This window comes from Mustela nigripes, chromosome 5 (genome assembly GCF_022355385.1).
Source record: "Mustela nigripes isolate SB6536 chromosome 5, MUSNIG.SB6536, whole genome shotgun sequence".
Classification (NCBI taxonomy): Eukaryota; Metazoa; Chordata; class Mammalia; order Carnivora; family Mustelidae; genus Mustela; species Mustela nigripes.
The window spans coordinates 103,272,521-103,291,433 of NC_081561.1; the positions used below are offsets into that span (position 1 = coordinate 103,272,521).

General features: G+C 40.6%; 1 protein-coding gene and 1 pseudogene across 2 annotated transcripts; both read left to right on the forward strand.

The window, feature by feature from the left end:
- Window positions 1–620: 620 nt before the first annotated feature.
- On the forward strand, window positions 621–16,585 carry LOC132018687 (peroxiredoxin-6-like; annotated as a pseudogene).
- TPBG (trophoblast glycoprotein) lies at window positions 15,522–18,696 on the forward strand. Of its 2 annotated transcripts, none has more exons than XM_059400983.1 (2): window positions 15,522–15,681; window positions 16,397–18,696. In XM_059400983.1, exon 2 carries the CDS (start codon window positions 16,736–16,738, stop codon window positions 17,993–17,995), a length of 1,260 nt encoding a protein of 419 aa, XP_059256966.1. In that variant the 5' UTR covers window positions 15,522–15,681; window positions 16,397–16,735; the 3' UTR covers window positions 17,996–18,696. The 2 variants fall into 2 exon arrangements, with proteins under 2 accessions (XP_059256966.1, XP_059256967.1); XM_059400984.1 differs by lacking the exon at window positions 15,522–15,681 and adding an exon at window positions 16,138–16,237.
- The last annotated feature ends 217 nt before the right edge of the window (window positions 18,697–18,913 follow it).

An 18,913-nucleotide genomic window follows, 5' to 3' on the forward strand; every position in this document is an offset into this window, starting at 1 on the left:
TTTTAAATTAGCTCAACGCCAATTGTTTCTTTTTTTTTTAAGATTTATTTATTTATTTGAGAGAGAGACAGTGAGAGAGAGCATGAGCGAGGAGAAGGTCAGAGAGAGAAGCAGACTCCCTGTGGAGCTGGGAGCCTGATGCGGGACTCGATCTCAGGACTCCAGGATCATAACCTGAGCCGAAGGCAGTCGTCCAACTAACTGAGCCACCCAGGCGTCCCTCCTCTTTCATTTCTGATGGCTTTTGTTTGTTTGTTTGTTTTTTCTTTTTTTCTTAGTCTAGCTAAAGGCTTGTCCATTTTGTTTATGTTTTGGAAAAAAAAACAACTCTTCATTTCATTGATCTTTTCTATTGGCTTGCTAGTTCCTAGTTTACCTATTTTTGCTCTGATCTTTGTTATTTCCTTCTTTTTGCTAGCTTTGGGCTTAGTTCTTTTTTATTTCCTTGAGATATAAATTTAAGGTTGTCAATTTGAAATATTTCTTTTTTCTTAAATAGGCATTTATTGCCTTGCTTAGAATTGCCCTCTTAGAACTGCTTTGACTTCCATCAAAAGAACCAGCTGCCTGGCAGCTCCTGCTGTTGTACTGCCTCATCCTCCCACATCACTGCTCCTGCTATGGCTGGATGACTCCTTATTGGGGATAAGTCTCCCAGCTTTGAGGCCAATACTATCTGTGGCCACATCCATTTCCATGCCTCCCTGAGAGGTCACTCACATAGGGCATTCTTTGTCCTATGCTTGAGACTTTACTCCACTGTGAACTACAAAGCTTGGCAGAGCAGCAAATCTGGCATCAAAATTTACCCAGAGTAATGCTAAAGCTGATAGCTCTTTTAATAGATAATGTTGAAGATCACCTTGCCTGGAGCAAGAGTATCAATGCTTACAATGGTGAGAAGTCCACAGAAATGTTACCTTTTCTGGATCACTGATTATAAGAATCAGGAGTTTACTATCCTGTTGGGCATGCTGGACCCAGCAGAGAAGAATGAATAGGGCATACCTGTGGCAGCTTGTGTGATGTTTGTTTTTGGTCCTGATAAGAAATTGAAACTATCATCCTCTATCTAGCTACCTCTGCCAGGAACTTTGATGAGATTCTCAAAGTAGTTATTTCATTCAAGCTCACATTGGAAAAGAGAGTTGACACCCTGGTTAACTGGAGAAATGAAGACAGTGTGATGGTCCTTCCAACTATCCCTGAAGAGGCAACCAAAGAAATTTTCCCTAAATAAGTCTTTACCAAGGTGTTACCATTTAGCAAGGAAAGACCTCTGCTACACTCCTCAACTGTAAGGTTCTCTGAGAAGTTGGTGCTGGAACTGCTTGCTTAGCACAGTGAGCAAGAGGACAGTAGCTGCTAATCATGTTTTCCTGCAGCAGCAATTTTGTAAAAACATCCGGGTATCATCCAAAAAAAAAAAAAAAAAAGAATTGCTTATGTTGCAGTTTGGTATGTTGTATTTCCATTTTCATTTGTTTGAATATATTTTTTGTTTTTCCTTTTGATTTCTTCTTTGATCCATTTGTTGCTCAGAAGTGCATTGTTTAATTTCCACATGTATTTGTAAAATTTCCATCTTCCTTCCTGTTACTGATTTCTCATTTCATATCATTGTGTTTGGAAAAAATACCTGGTATGATTTCAGTCTTAAATTTGTTAAGACTAGTTTTGTGGCCTAATATACAAGCTGCTCCAGAGAATGTTCCATATGTGTTTGAAAAGAAAATGTTTTCTGTTGCTGCTGGGATATTTTGTATATCTGTTAGGTACACTGGATCAAAAGTGTAGTCCAAGTCCAATATTTCCTTATTATATTTTCTGTCTGGATGGTCTATATATTGTTGAAAGTCAGGCATTGAAGTCCTCAACTGTTATTGCACTGTCCATTTCTGTCTTCAAATCTGTTAAAATTTGCTTAATCTAGTTAGGTGCTCCATTGAGGGTGCATATATGTTGTATACTACTGATGAACTGACCTCTTTATTATTATATAATGATGTTCTTTGTCTCTTGTTAGAGTTTTTTTTTAACTTAAAGTCTAATTTTTTTATAGAAGTTTATCTTATTTTTTCATTTTCATTTGTATGATAAGTCTTTTTTCACCTTCCAGCCTCAGCCTATGTGTGTTTCTAAAGCTGAAATAAGTCTCTTGTAGACATCACATAGTTGGACCTCATTTTTATTTTATCCATTCAGTGACACTGTCCTTTGGGAAATTTAATTCATTTATAGTTAATTATCGACAGCTAGGGACTTACTATTGCCATCTTGTTAATGTTTTGGGTGGGGGGTGTTTTGTGGTCCCTTTGCTCTTTTCTTCCTCTTTTGCTATATTTCTTGTGATTTGATGATTCTCTGCACTGGTATACTTTGATTCCTTTTTCTTTTCTGAATCCATTACAGGCTTTCGCTTTGTGGCTACTATGAGGCTTACATAAAAGTCTTAAACTTATAATAGTCTACTTTAAGCAGTTAACAACATAACTTTGATCGCATACAAAAACTCTACCCTTCTATTCATCTCATTTTATATTTTTGATGCCACAATTTGTATCTTTTTATATTGTATGTCCACTAAAAATTATTGTACTTACAGTTGTTTTTAATACCTTTGTTTTCTTTTATACTGGAGTTAAGCAATTTGCACACCACCAATATAGTATTAGAGCATTCTGAACTTGACTATATATTTACTTTTACTAGTGAGTTTTACATTTTCATGCTTTTATGTTACTAATTAGTGTCCTTTTATTTCAGCTTAAGAAATCCCTTTGTCATTTCTTATAAGACAGAGCTCGTGGTGATAAACTCTCTCAGCTTTAGCTTATCTGGCAAAGTCTTTAATTCTTCATTTCTAGGGGTGCCTGGGTGGCTCAGTCAGTTAAGTGTCTGCCTTTGGCTCAGGTCATGATTCCAGGGTCCTGGGATCGAGCCCCATGTTGGGCTCCCTGCAGGAAGTCTGCTTCTGCCTCTCCCCCTCCTTGTGCTCTCTCTCTCTTGCTCAAATAAATAAAACCTTCAAAAAATTTCATTTCTGAAGGACAATTTTGCAAAGTATTCAAATATTCATGTTGGCACTTTGTATATATCATCCTACTCTCCCCTGGCCTTCAAGGTGTCTCTTTTTTTTTTTTTTAAAGCTTAACCAAAGAGCCACCCAGGTGCCCATGCAAGGTTTCTGCTGAGAAATCCTATCATAGTCTGCTGCGTGTTCCTTGTATGAGAGGAGTTTCCTTACTTTTGCAGCTTTCGAAATTCTCTTTGTCTTTGATTTTTGACAGTTTTATTATCATGGGTCTCAGTGAATTCCTCTTTGGGTTTTATCTGTATGGGGACCTATGAACTTCAGGTACCTGGATGTCTTATCTCTGCCCAGATTTGGGAAGTTTTATTTCTTTAAATGAGCTTTTTGCTTCCTTTTCTCTCTCTTCTGCTTCTGGGACTCCTGTATTATGAATATTGTTTTTTCTGATGGTGTCCCATAATTCATTCAGGTGTTCACCACTTTTTTTCATTCTTCTTCTTTACTCTCAGCAGACTGGATAATTTTAAATACCTTGTCTTTGAGTTCACAGATTCTTTCTTCTGCTTAATCAAGTCTTCTGTTGATGCTTACCATTGCATTTTCATTTCATTCATTATATTCTTCATCTCCAGAATTTGTTCTTTTTGCTTTGTTCTTTTTTAATGATTTCTATCTTTCTGCTGGTTTTCCTATTTTGTTCATGTATTGTTTTCCTGATTTCAGTAAGTAGTCTGTTTTCTGTTATAGCTTGGTGAGTTTCCTTAAAACAATTATTTTGAAAATTATTTTTTTGGCCAGAGAATTCATAGATTTCCATTTATTTGTGGTCACTTACAGGAAAATAATTATGTTCTTTTGGTAGTGTAATGTTTCCTTGCTTTTTTGTGTGGTTCTTGAAGTCTTGAATTGCTGTCTTCTCATTTGAAGAAGGAGTCACCTCTTCCAGTCTTTACTAACTGGCTTCAAGACATAAATAACCTACATTGGTCACAGTCCAGTTTGGAAGTCTGAAGGTTTTTTCTCAGAGGTCTTCTATGAATGTGTCTACTCCAAACATATTATTCTCTCTCGGGGGAAGTTTTAAGATTCTCTGTTCTCTCTTGATCCTGCAAAACTGTATTGGGTGCTGAGAGTCTCCTATTTCTCCTATTTATGTTTTCCCTAGAGTAGCACCTGGAAATGTTCATATTTGTGAGCATTTTTCCAATCTCACAGAGTCAGGCTGGCTTTCTGTATTTAGTTGTTTGCAAAGGCTCTTTTTTACTGTCTGAGGAATCATGTGCTGGTAGCTGGCCCTGGGGGTTGGGATGGTAAGAAGGTGTGGGTGAGATGGGGTTATCTATGGGTCAGTTGTAGGGGTCTATGGGGAAGATGTTCCCAGCGGCTTGGGGGTAGGCTTCCTGATGGAGTTAGCAAGTCAGTTAATGAAAAAGTCATTAATGATATCCCTTTAATGAGTCTGGAGCCCTGGCTGCAGGGGTAGTTTTTGAGGTCAGTCTCTGAAATGTGTTTTGACCTTAGGGGATTCTTAGCTCTCTAACTCTCTATAGTGAACTAGCCGGCCTATGATTCTGAGGAGCTATTGTTTTTGAATGCCCTTAATTTAAAAAATAAAGTGCTAATTTCTTCAATATATACAAATCAATTAGAAAAAGAAAAAAAAATCCATTGGAACAAAATGGGCAAAAGATATGAACATATGGAGTTAAAAGGAAATATCTGTGGTTTTAAACATATAAGGAAATTATCAATCTCACTATTAATGAGACAAAAATACAAATTAGAGCTATACAAAGATTATATTTTCATGTGCAAGATTGGCAAGGATGAAAAAATGATAACACAGTCCCAACACTGCTGGTGAGAATATAAATTGTTACAATAATCTCTGAGTAGTGCTTTGACAATACCTATCAAAATCACAAAAGCCCATATCCTTAAACCACTTCTAAGACTTACCCTGGAGATATACTGGCAAATCTGAAGTTGACATATACACTCATTAGTCACTGCTGCACTGTTTGTAATAGCAAAGAGCAGAAAACCTTCTAATATGGGTTGTTTAAATAAATTATGTCACATCAGTTTGTGGTAGATTGCACAATAGCCCCATTTCGTCAGATTTTCCTCTATATGAGTCCTTCACTGCGTCATTTTGTACTGCTCTCCCACCATGGATGGGATATAATTCCCAGCTCTTTGGCCTTAGCACATGATTTGTTTTGGCTGATAGCATACTGACAGATGTAATGCCAACAGTATTTTGAAAAGGACTTACCTGGATTGGGCTTGCCTTCTCTTGTTCTTCTACACTTGTCAGGAGAAGAACATGGAACATGCCTACGCTGTTCCACTCATCTTTTGGAGGAAGGTAATAGCCACTTGGAGAGGAACTGTCTTCAAATAAGCTGTCTCAGTCAGGCTCAGCCTAGAGTAGAGCATGCCAGTCAATTTCTATAAGCACAAGCAAACCCAGATTAGCAGAGTTAACCAACCAAGTCCAACTCAGATTATCCAATCCTGCAGGTGCATACACTGTACCTGCAACAAATTTTTTCAGAATTTGTTTCAATTCTTTGAAACAAAGAATTGTTTCAAGCCACTGAGTTTTGAGATGGTTTATTACACAGCAATAGATAGCTCATACACTGTACAATGGATACTATCTACCCATAAAAGAGTTCTTTAGTATAGTAATAGGAATAGTCTCTGACATTTACAGTTCAGTTAAATTAAGTCCAGAACAATGTGAAGTATTCAAAATCATTTGTAAAAATAAATTTGCATACATATGCATAACCTATGACTAGAAGGATACACGAGAAAAGCTGATAAAACTTTGATGCCTGTGGAAAGGTTATCCAGATAGCTGAGGGGCAGGAGGAGTGAAAAGACTTTTCCTTGTATACCTTTTGCTACTTCTTAATTTTCAACTGTTCAAAGGAATTATGAGTGTTAAAAAATAAATTAAAGTATTTTTAAAAACTCAGGCTATTCCGGGTGCTCCAAATTCTTCTAGCAACTAATAGAGCAGAAAAAAATTCTGGCATCATTAGATTTTTCTTCTTTTAAAAATGTCATTTTTTTTTAAACATAAGTGATTGTGGGATTTTTTTTTTTTTTTTACTGTTCCCTAAAATTGGGAGTTTCAGCAGTATCTGTCTAGCTACACAGCTCTAGTGTATTATTATTTCTTGTTAAGTAGTATATGTAAGGAACTCTTAATTAAAACTCAATCACATAGGATGCCTGGGTTGCTCAGTCAGTTAAACGTTGGAATCTTGATTTCAGCTCAGGTTATGATCTCAGGGTCATGGGATAGAGCCTCGTATCCAGCTCCACACTGAGTGTGAAGTCTGCTTGAGATTCTCTCTCCCTGTCTCTCTGTCCCTCCCTGCACACAATCTCTCTCTCAAATAAATAAATAAATATTAAAAAAAAAACCCTCAATCTCATGAAAACAAATGGCCCAATTTAGAAAATGGGCAAATGAACTGATCAGACGCTTCATGAAAGAAGATACAAAGGTGGCAAATAAAAACATTAAAAGGTACTTAATATCACTGACCAATGAAAAGCAAAATGAGATACTATTACACATCTTTCAGAATATCTAGAATTAAAAAGTCTAATCATGGGGCGCCTGGGTGGCTCAGTGGGTTAGGCCTCTACCTTCGGCTCAGGTCATGATCCCAGGGGCCTGGGATCGAGTCCCGCGTGGGGCTCTCTGCTCAGCGGGGAGCCTGCTTCTCCTCATCTCTCTCTCTCTCTGTCTGTCTCTCTGCCTATTTGTGATCTCTCTCTGTCAAATAAATAAATAAAATCTTAAAAAAAAAAGTCTAATCATGTCAAGTATTAGAAATATGTGGGCCAACTGGAAATTTTCACCACTGGTGGTAATGTAAAATAGTATAACAACTTTGGAAACCAGTTTGGCAGTTCCTGAAAAAGTTAAAAATGAATCTAACATATGACTTAACCATTCCATCTCTTGTTATTTACCCAAGAGAAAGGAAAGCATATGTCCACACAAAGACTTGAACATGAGTTTTTATCAGAGCTTTATATAAGATAGCCCCAAACTGGAAACAGACTGAATATTCATCAATAGGTAAAGGAATAAACAAAATATCCTATACCCATACCAGGAAATACTACTCAGTTAAAAAAAAAGGAGGGAATGAATTATTGATACTCATAACAACATAGATAAATCTAAATTAAGTATGCAAGTGAAAGAAGCCAGATAAAAGAGAGTTCATAGTGTATGGTTGCATGGGGATGGGTTTGGGTGGAGGTTACATGAGATGGAGGGATTATTAAAGGTCATGAGGAAACTTTTGAGGGTGATAAATATGTTCATTTTCCTTACTCAAGGGTATATACATAAGTCAACACTTACCAAGTTACACTTTAATATATGCAAAAGAAAATTGAAAAAGAAACCAAATGTTCAGATTTGTAAACTGAGCAGTCTTTTGTTATACTATGTGTTTTCTATATTTAATAACAAAATATTTACATTGAATTTACATTGAAATGACTATTTACATTCAATTAAAAAAACTAGATTTCCCATCTTCTGCAAATTGATTGAATAAACTAGTGGAAACAAGTTTTCAGGAAAACGGGGCCCTTGCCTCTTTTATTCACCATTACATTCTCAGTTCTCAGTACAGTGCCTAAAAGTACTCATCATATACTTCAAAATTATTCATCTAATAAATCATGATTAAATCAGCTTATTCATAATTACTGGGTCTTTTCTTATTTTATTTTATTTTTTTTTTTAAGATTTTTATTTATTTACCTGACAGAGAGAGACCACAAGTAGGCAGAGAGGCAGGCAGAGAGAGAGAGGGGGAAGCAGGCTCCCCGCCGAGCGGAGAGCCCGATGCGGGGCTCGATCCCAGGACCCTGAGATCATGACCCGAGCCGAAGACAGAGGCCCAAACCACTGAGCTTCCAGTTCTTTATGGTAAAGCTTGGAAATTATGGAAATTTTAAAGTGATTACCCATACTGTGGTATGTAGTTGCTAAGATTATAAGAAAACTCTATCTACCTATCCATCCATCCATCCTATATATGTTTGCATTCAGGCAACCTGTACCAATGATTATAGGTGGCACCCTGTCTGATTATTGAACACTTATTAGTCCATGTTTGCATTCACCACACTGATTGTAAACTATTTTGAATATCATCCCTTCACAAATGTCATCACATCAATATTCTTGAATTCAAGTATTTCTTGATGCTACACAACACTCCAGAAGGTTTTAGTTCAAGTTCAGTATAGGCATACTTTGGCATGACCTCTGCACCTAAATCCTTTATTCTACCATCATCCATACCACTCAGGCCATATGATTTGACACTGGTTTGACTTTGTTTCCCTCGTTGAACTCAACTTCCATTTTTTTTTTCCACTGACAAGGTGATATGATATATCTCTATTTCAAAATACATAATATATTTAGTCCTCTCTTCTTGGGCTTTTATATGGGGATCTAAAGTAAATCTGAAAAACATTCACTTACTGGCTTCAAATATTTCAAGCAGTTCTAGTAGGCAACTTATTAACCTATGTACTTTAGCTCACTGAATGAGACTTATAAAATACATTAGAGAAGCTTGGGTCTCGTATCCAAGATTTGGCCCAAGTCTGTCTGCTGAACCTCTGCCATGGACATGCAATAGATTGTCTGTCAATTTGCCAGGATTTGAAATTTTTTAAAGGAGAATTTCTGGCTTTGGAGGTGGCTCTGTTTGGAAAACAAAGTAAGTACCACAAAAAAAAAAGCAGATTAATAAACATTTATTGAACTGTATTAAATTTAATTGAAATTAATTGAATTTGGATGATGGCTACAGTTGCAACTGTTCCCATTTCTTGACTGTATTCCAGTTTTGGTTTAGAACCCAGTTTGCACAAGGTCTACAGAAATGGAAAAACTTCAATGTCACCTTCAAAGTTGAATTACCTTATATTAGAAAAAAGAGTATTAGGTAATATCACTGATTTAAATATTTAATCGTAATTTCCTTTGAAAAAAAATAATTTCAACAAAATCAGGTAGATTTTCCTTTAAACAAAATTCACTATTTTATCCTTTACTCTAGGTATTTTTCACCTTCTTACAGCCAAATTTGACTCTTCATTTTAGAAATACTAGAATTTCTCCTGGACATCACTGAAAATACAGAAATTACAATGTTTTAATTTTTAGAATGATAAATGTCTGTATTCCCACCTCCATACTGAATAAGTCACCATATCTTATAGAGTCTAGCTCTTAAATATCTGTATAGGTTGTTTTCATCCCTCTTAAAACTAATGTTTTGGGGCGCCTGGGTGGCTCAGTGGGTTAAAGCCTCTGCCTTCAGCTCAGGTCATGATCCCAGGGTCCTGGGATCGAGCCCTGCATCGGGCTCTCTGCTCAGCAGGGAGCCTGCTTCCTCCTCTCTCTCTGCCTGCCTCTCTGCCTACTTGTGATCTCTGTCTGTCAAATAAATAAATAAAATTAAAAAAAAAACACTAATGTTTCCTTTTTAAAACAAGTATTTTATGAAACCCCCCCTTTACAAAAAATTTATGTTCACACATAAATTTTAAGTATATACTATATTAACAATAATATAAAGGAGAAATTAAAGGAGAATACTTAAATATTAAATAATATTAATAACCTATAAATGTTTGGGCATAACTATATTAGAACACCTAATTTGGTGGTAATATACTTCCATCTCTTTACAAATAGGCTAATATTTAAGAGAAAGTAGACCAATATTCAAATAAACAGTGACAATTTTTCTTTATATTAGAGATTTTGAAGTAAGATTCACCGTGGATGCAATAACTACAAATGCAAACTGATACAGTTGGGTTATATTGGTGATTTAAATAGCATGAGTAGCCAAGCTGTCAGAAATAAAATTTTGTAACGTTCCAAACAAAGCAATATATGTTCTTCCTTCAATGAACATGGCAGCCTCATTCCTGTAAAATTCAGTGTGTATGAAAAATCATACTATAAGTATTTACAGCTTCTATGTAAAATGGAGTTGTTTCTAGGCTGAGATGATTAAAATCTGGCTTTTCACCTATAATAATGTCTAGATGGATATTTGAATGTCGTGTGGGAAGCAGAACTTTTCATTACATATTACTATCCCTCTGATTACAGGATGTCTAATATCTTCGGCTTCTACACACTAAATGTCAATCAGGGACAGCCAGAAAATGCCTCTGCAAATATCCAAAATGCCCACCAGAGGCAGTGTCACTCCGTTAAGAACTACTGGTCTATCTCATCTGTTCCTGCCTTGCCAATCTTTTACCACTACTTTAGTTGGGTTTTGTTAACAACTAGCACTTGGACCTCCCAAATTCTCTCCCTGTCCTCGCCTTTTCTTTTCTTTCTTTCTTTCTTTTTTTTTTTTTTAAGATTTTATTTATTTATTTGACAGAGATCACAGGTAGGCAGAGAGGTAGGCAGAGAGAGAGAGAGGAGGAAGCAGGCTCCCTGCTGAGCAGAGAACCTGATGTGGGGCTCCATCCCACGACCCTGGGATCATGACCTGAGCCAAAGGCAGAGGCTTTAACCCACTGAGCCACCCAGGCGCCCTGGCCTCAGTCTTTTCTGCTCATATTTCATCCTTCAAATAGATAGCAAAAGTGATCTTCCTGAAGGACACATTTTAGAATGCATCTAACAATTCACCTAAAATCTGGTCCTGTCATTTCCCATCTTGAGTATGGTCAGACGCTCCCAGGCACTATAGGATGAACTCGGACATTTTAGAATGGAGAGAAGCAATCTGACCTTGTATTTAAAATCTGACCTTGTACTACTCCTTCCAATGTGTGCTGTGCTCTTCTCCTTGTACTCTCTTTAACTCAACAAGTTCTCTGAGTCCTTCCACCAACTTGCCCATCATTGGTCTGATGAGTTATTAATAACTCAAAGTATTATTTAAGCATTGCTTCCCCAGTGAAGCCTTCTTCAGACAATCTCCCCACGGTGCCCCTGACTCTGGTGCACACCATGTTTTATAACTCTTAGATAGTCTGCCTCTGCCACTACACAGTGAGTTTAATCTGACAGTAGGGATTTTTGTTATCCACTTTGTACCCCAAGAGCATCAACTAGGTAGAGGCCATATGGTAAGCTCTTAAAAAGTTAAACACTTTTGGGGTTCCTGGGTGGCAAAGTTGTTAAGTGTCTGCCTTCAGCTCAGATGAAGGGTCTGGGATAGCAGGGTCCTGAGATCGAGCCCCACACTGAGCCCCACACTGGGCTCCCTGCTTGGTGGGAAGCCTGTTTTTCCCTCTCCCACTCCCCCTGCTTGTGTTCCTGCTCTCCCTGTGTCTCTCTCTGTCAAATAAATAAAGTATTTAAGAAAAAAAAAAAGTTAAACACTTTTAAAATTGAATGATCTTGTAATGTTACTGTAATGTTAGCTATTTATGTTCTGCAGATCACCATGTAATTTATTTACCTTTCAATATTTTTTCTTAAAGAATCACGTATTTCCATCCAGTTTAAGTCCCCATCTATTACAGCATTTTATCTTGTTCTTTCTTTAGTATTTTAGTATTTATCTTTATTTTAGTATTTATCTTTATTTATCTTTAGTATTTTATTTTTTTCTTAGATTTTACTTTTATTTAACTTTACCTAATTTATTTAATTTAGCTTTATTTAGTTTTTTACTAAATTTACCCTCTTTATGTATCTTAGACAAGAAGCCCATTTCTTCCTAAAGTGATTTGGAATCAGCTCATGAAAAGAGTTTTGTTTTCTTTCATTAACAATTTATGAGACTGATGCGCTACCTACTGTGCTAACAAGGCACCTTTTCATTAACAATTTAAAAAATATATTTTTTTACTTGAGTGGATATATATAACCTCATGTTGATTGTTTGGTTTTAAGTGTTGGTTCATGGTTTTATGACATATGTGCTTGATGTTAGTCACCAATACTTGATTTTGTTTTAGATATTTTTCAGATTTGAGAGTACTTACCTTTATCAATTATTTTGCTAATTTAAGGCAGAGACTAAAATGAAGTAGTCTTAAAAAATGTTGATGGTTGTCCATGCTGTACTACTGGGCTTTCTTCTGCTTCATGAGGGTGGCCATAATCAATCATCCTTTTTTTTTTTTTTTTAAAAAATACACATTATTCTTTGCCTTCCTAGGGCTTAACAGCAATATTTCAACGAGTTACTAATGAATTTCTTTTGGGTCATTAGAATAAAAGCGGATCCTGTAGAAACAATTGAAATAAATGATAGTACAGACATATTTTCCTAGAGGCTACAAAGTACCTATTGAAATACACTAATTGGTTCTTCTCCATTAGGACATTCAGATTTTCCTTTTATTTCATTTTGGAGTGAAAGAATAAGTGGGAAACAAATGTGCTCTGAAATCCTCTGTCCTGCTCTAGAGCATGAAAATAGCATCTCACACAAAAATTTTTCAAGCTGTCAGGAGTAAGGCAAGTATGATAATTTAAGATCATTAAATGCTTAAGACAATCAAAATAAAATGGATCCTAGTAAGCTTTTCTCACTTGGAGGAAACTTCTTTAAAAAGTAGCTACTGATCTAAATGTCTTTCAATAAGTAATTTAAAAAAAATGTGGTATAACAATTCAAAGCATGGAATATTTTGCAGTCTTTAAAAAAGAAGAAAGCAAATCTATATGTATGGACATAGAATGATATATAGTTGTCCTAAAATAAGAAAAATTATGAATAATACATATACTATGATCCCATTCATATAAAAATAGTAGAAACAGAAGTAAAATATATATAAGAGAGAAGAGATTGGAAAGACACACATCAAAGTGCAGTCAATGCTGTACACTGAATTAGTTTCTATTTCTACTGAATTAGTTTCTATTTCTTCCACCAGGTTATGAGTTCCTTGGCTGCCAGATCAAATAAGGGGATGCCCAATTAAATTAGAATTTCAAGTAAACAATGGATGATGATGAGGATTTTATCCCAATATTATATCCCAAATACTACACAGGACATAATTATACTAAAAAACTATTCCTTATCTGAAATTCAAATTAAACTGGATGCCTGAATTTTTTTATTTGCTAATTCTGGCAATTCTATTTTAAGAACCATAAACTCTTCATCCTTGTACTCTTATCATTAGCATACTTAGAGACATATAGTGGTTGCATAATAAATCCTGAGAGGGAGAGGAATTGAGGAGAGTACAATAACAGGCTGTTTTGTTAAGTCTATTATGTATATATCTCAATCCTAATGGAAATGCCTTGAAGTTTTATTACTGGCCCTATTTTACAGAATAAGAAACAGAGGTATACAAAAGTCACACACAGTTAATGAGGAAGTTAGAAATGACCCCAAGTTTCTGGGTCCTGATTTAATAGCCATAACCAACTGCCAGCTGCCAGGAGGAAAAAGGAGAAAAGGGGAAAGAGAACCAAAGGTGAGGCTTTGGTTCCTCCTCACCCTTAGTAGCTCAGCAGGACTGCACAAACCCAACCTTGCCAGAGATGGAATGTGGTGTATGTAGGAGAGACAGACGAATCTGGGCCTGGTCCCTGTATCCACCACTCCACCACTCATGCAAACAAGTTACATAATTTATTTTGACTTCAATTTTCTTGTCTGGATTAAGAGGACCTACCTGACCACTGCCATGATAAGCACAGCAGATAATTTCTATAAAGTGATCAGCACAAGGTTTAGCCAGTGAAAGAATACTCAGTCAAAGCTAGTTATTATTGGCCCAGAACCCCAGTTTTTTCATTTGTAAAATAGAGTAACATCAATAACAAGACAGTGATATCCATATTGCCAAGCTGATTTGAGAATCAGATGAGAGGTATATTATCTTTCTAAATTCTAAAGCGCTTCCCATTTTCCTTGAGTACTTGCCCTTTACACAGAACTGAATTAATACCACGCCAAAGCAGTACTACAATTTTTCCCGAGTAATTCATTTTGTTTTAAAAATTATCATACAGTAAAATCCACTCTTTGGTGTATAAAGTTTTGTGAATTTTAGCCCATATAGATTTATGTAACCTCTAGCCCAGTACAGATACAGAACATGACTATAGTTTTTGAGATTTTTTCAAAGTGTTTCATATTCTTGTTGCAAAACTCTAAAAAAAAAAAAAAAATTTAGATAGCCATGAAGATACAAATTAACAAAACTGGCTTTTTGTACAAATCTATGCAGCCTCCCAACCCCTCTAGGTCTTGTCTGGGCCATTTTTGCTGTTGGTCCTGCAGAATGTCTTTCCACAAAATTCATCAGTCATGGGCTTGAGAGTTGGGACATTTCTTCAAGCTAAAGGCCCAAGGCACAGGCACAGACTTCAGCATTCTTTATTTGTTCCTTTTTTATATGACCTTCCAGAACTTAATTTTCCCAACTATTTCCTCTACTTGCCATTTGCTCTCACAAATGAAGAGAACTGTCAAATGAAGGTCTGGAACACCAGCACCTTCTCACCCTTTCCGGAAAATTATTGAGGATACAGAGTTACTGAGAGAGCAAGGGTGGAGACTTCAGGACCCTAAACCTCTCCAATATAACAGCTCCTCCAGGCAAAAAAAAATTAAGCTATCCCTTCCCCAGCAGCATCCTCTCCATCTCCCCAGCCTGCCCCGCACCCCCTGGGAGAACAGAATTCTGGACCAAACTTCTGTGCTCCAAGAGCGGCCACCTCCCATCCCCCACTCCACCTCGTGGGCTCTGTTTAGGCAATTTGCACTGACACACCGTTGCCACATCCACTTTTCTGGGTGACTCAAGTCATTGCTATTTGCTTTTTCTTTCTAGGATGCTTTGGCTGCTGTGCTTTCCCTCTGCTTTTAATTTGGGGAGGAGAAAAGCTAATGAATCAAGAATGAATCTCCTCTCCAGTAATCCCTTTCAACCGCTCCCTACCCCCCAAAGTTGGCTCCCTCTGTTCTCAAGTTCCGTAACTACCCAAGAAGTGCGGGGGTGGAACAGGTGGGGACGCAGAATTACACCTAAACCTCAAGTTGGCATGTAAGGTATCACTTTTCTGGGAAGACTTTTCTGAAGCTCCCCTGCAGCTTGGTGAGCGTTTTTGCTGCTGCCGCTGTGCATTTTCTGCTCATTTCTTGATGCTGCTGCTTCTCGTTGCTCTGTCACGCCGAAATCTATTTTGTTACGGCCCTAGGTGCCTAAATCAGGGTGAATTCCACGAGACTTACCAGCGGTTCTCTTGCTGTCCAAGGTAAATACACTAGGCAAAATGAGGAACCACCAAAGGATACAGGGGAAGGGGGGAGAGAAAGGGATTCCCTCACCTTTTCGGGCACATTCCTTGTTAATTTCTACCAGAAGGAGGCGCGCGGCCCAGATCCCCCCAGTCTCCTTTCTTAAATCCCCCTACTAAGGGCTGCCAAGGTTGGCCGCACGGAGGGAGAGATCCCTCCGGCAGGCCTGGCTCTCCCCCCGCCCCCCGGGTTGGTTTTTCCCAGCTGCGGAGGTTGGGCCAGGGGCTGGGGTGCGCGGAGAGTCGGCGCGCCCGCATCGCGGAGCGGAGAAGTCGCGGAGACTCTGGTGGGACTGAGTTGTCTCCGGAGGTGACGGGCGCGGAGGTGAGCTGTGGGGAGCAAGCGGCGAAGGCGAAAACCCGGAGGCGGCGCCGGGCCCCTTCCCATCCTCTGGAGAGAGAGTAGCGTAGGTCCTAGGGTCCCCCAGCCGCTTTGTTCGCGGCCTCTCCCCTCCTCTTTGGAGATGACTTGATCCCCTCTGGGATCCGAGGGGATCGCTGGGGCGCGGGCCAGGGGCCGAGGAGTGGGGGGCGACAGCTGTAAGGTCCTCCACTTCCTGCTAATCCGGGAAGGTACCAAAAGAGATCAAAAGACTCCTGTAACCTGAAACTTCCCTCCCATCCAAACCTGGCCCGGGAAAGGTCCGGGCAGGCGCGGAGACCCCGGAAGGCAGGTCGCCGCGGAGGCGGCGGGGGAAGGAGCTGGGAGAGTGAGAAGTTTGGTCGGGGAGGCGCAGGGGATTAAGCGAGAAGTTAGAGGCGGGGGACGAATCTGATCGGGAAAGGAGGAGGGCGGGAGCCTGGAAGGGTATATCTAGTGTGGGCCTGGGCAGAAGGAAGACTTTATGCTGGGTGTCTCGGGACACGCGTCCCTCTCGCGGGTAAGGATGTGCGTGGGACTGGGGAGGCGAAACCTGGACGGGCTTTCGGAGGGAGTCTCGGGGACCAAGTAGGGACGACTGGGCTTGGACAGTCCGGTTCCCGAACTCCGGGAGCTGCAGCCGCCGCCGCTCCTCACGCTTCTCTCCCGCCTGCCTCAGGTCCCGGAGCGGATCAAGCGTGAGGCGCCAACAAAAGAGGCAAGGAGGTGCCACCCGGGGGCGGCGGCAGAAGAAGAGCGGGAGGAGGAGCGCGGAGCTGAGAGTCCCGACCCGCCGTGCGTACTTTCTGGAGGGAAGGGGCGGGGGAATCGACCCCGGGAGGGGAACGCCCGGTGGCGAGGGGTTTAGCCAAGTTCCGGCCGCGGCGTCCCTCCTCCGCTCCCACGAGAGGAAAGTTTTCTCCAGACGCTTCCGGCCGGCCCGCACCCTCCGGACCCAGTCCCCGAGCCTTCGGAGCGGGCGCCGTCCCAGCCCAGCTCCGGGGAAAGCCGCGCCGCGATGCCTGGGGGGTGTTCCCGGGGCCCCGCCGCAGGGGACGGGCGGCTATGGCTGGCGCGGCTGGCGCTGTTCCTCCTGGGCTGGGTCTCGTCTTCCTCTCTCACCTCCTCGGCGCCTTCCACCTCGTCCGCGTCGTTCCTGGCCTCGGCGGTGTCCGCCCAGCCCGCGCTGCCAGGCCAATGCCCCCAGCCCTGCGAGTGCTCCGAGGCTGCGCGCACTGTCAAGTGCGTTAACCGCAACCTGACGGAGGTGCCCGCGGACCTTCCCCACTACGTGCGCAACCTCTTCCTTACCGGCAATCAGCTGGCGGTGCTCCCCGCCGGCGCCTTCGCCCGCCGGCCGCCGCTGGCTGAGCTGGCCGCGCTCAACCTCAGCGGCAGCAGCCTGGAGGAGGTGTGCGCGGGCGCCTTCGAGCATCTGCCCAGCTTGCGCCAGCTCGACCTCAGCCACAACCCGCTGGTCAACCTCAGCGCCTTCGCCTTCTCGGGTAGCAACGCCAGCTTCTCGGCCCCCAGCCCCCTGGTGGAACTGATGCTGAACCACATCGTGCCCCCTGACGACAGGCGGCAGAACCGGAGCTTCGAGGGTATGGTGGCAGCGGCCCTACGAGCCGGCCAAGCGCTTCGAGGGCTCCAGCGCCTGGAACTGGCCAGCAACCACTTCCTCTACTTGCCTCGGGACGTTCTAGCCCAACTACCGGGCCTCAGGCACCTGGATCTGCACAACAACTCTCTGGTGAGCCTAACCTACGTGTCCTTCCGCAACCTGACACACCTAGAAAGCCTCCACCTGGAGGACAACGCCCTCAAAGTCCTTCACAATGGCACCCTGGCCGAGTTGCAAAGCCTGCCCCATGTCAGGGTCTTCCTGGACAACAATCCGTGGGTCTGCGACTGTCACATGGCAGACATGGTGGCCTGGCTCAAGGAGACAGAGGTAGTGCAGGGTAAAGCCAGGCTCACCTGTGCATTCCCGGAAAAAATGAGGAATCGGGCCCTCTTGGAACTCAACAGCTCCCACCTGGACTGTGACCCTATCCTCCCTCCATCCCTGCAGACTTCTTATGTCTTCCTAGGTATTGTTTTAGCCCTGATAGGCGCCATTTTCCTATTGGTTTTGTATTTGAACCGCAAGGGGATAAAAAAGTGGATGCATAACATCAGAGATGCCTGCAGGGATCACATGGAAGGGTATCACTACAGATACGAAATCAACGCGGACCCCAGGTTAACCAACCTCAGTTCTAATTCGGATGTCTGAGAAACATTCGAGGACAGAACAAGGACAGCTATGCATGAGATGTAGACTTAAGCTTTATTCTGTCCTAGGCTTGCTCCACTTCCACCTTCCACTGTGGACACCGCTGACCTTGACTGAAAGCAGTGAAGGGAATTTGCTCTCTTGTTATGTGAAGTTTTTTGGTGTGTCCTGTTAATATAAGACGATGAAAAACTGTGCGTAGTGTTTTATCCTTTTCCTTTTCTTGGAACTCGACTCGTGTGGAGGGATTTTTCGAGTTTTAGCATGAACGTGGACTCCTGGCTGTTTCTCTTAGTACAGTTCAAGGTGTAGCCAGTGTACCCACACAGATAGCATTCAACAAAAGCTGCCTCAACCTTTTTGGGAAAAAAACACTTTATTCATAAATATCGGTTTTATTCTCATGTACCAAAATTGTGGGGAAAATAAACGCATTCCATAAACTGCCTGCAGATCTTAGCAAGCTCTTCAGAGTAACTCCATAGCCCACAGGAGCACCTGCATCCGAGAGCATGCTTATATTTTACTGTTCTACGTATTACAAAAAAATAACTTGCAACTTCAAATAACTTCTTTAACAAAGTAAACTACTTTTTTGGTTGCAGTTTATATGAAACTATACTGAAGTTTTTTTATAAACTGCATTGAGATCCAACAGATTAAATTGTTAAGAAAAACTTCAATAAAGATTCTTAAAAGAATTATAGCTGTGTTCAAGTTTGCTATTTGGAAAAAAAAAAAGGATTGGGGCAATGATGTCAGAATGGTCTTGGTTTTGATGGTAATTGAGGTATTACTTGTATCTGAAAACGAAAGTGGAGTAGTGTTTTAAGTAAATAGAATTTGGAAATAGTTTTGAGATGGTGGAACCTTTCAGGATTTAAATAGAGAATGTGAATATACATGTAATAGACTTAT

Excerpts from the sequence above, each read along its gene's own strand:
- TPBG (XM_059400983.1), top strand. The coding sequence starts at position 16,736 with ATGCCTGGGGGGTGTTCCCGGGGCCCCGCCGCAGGGGACGGGCGGCTA.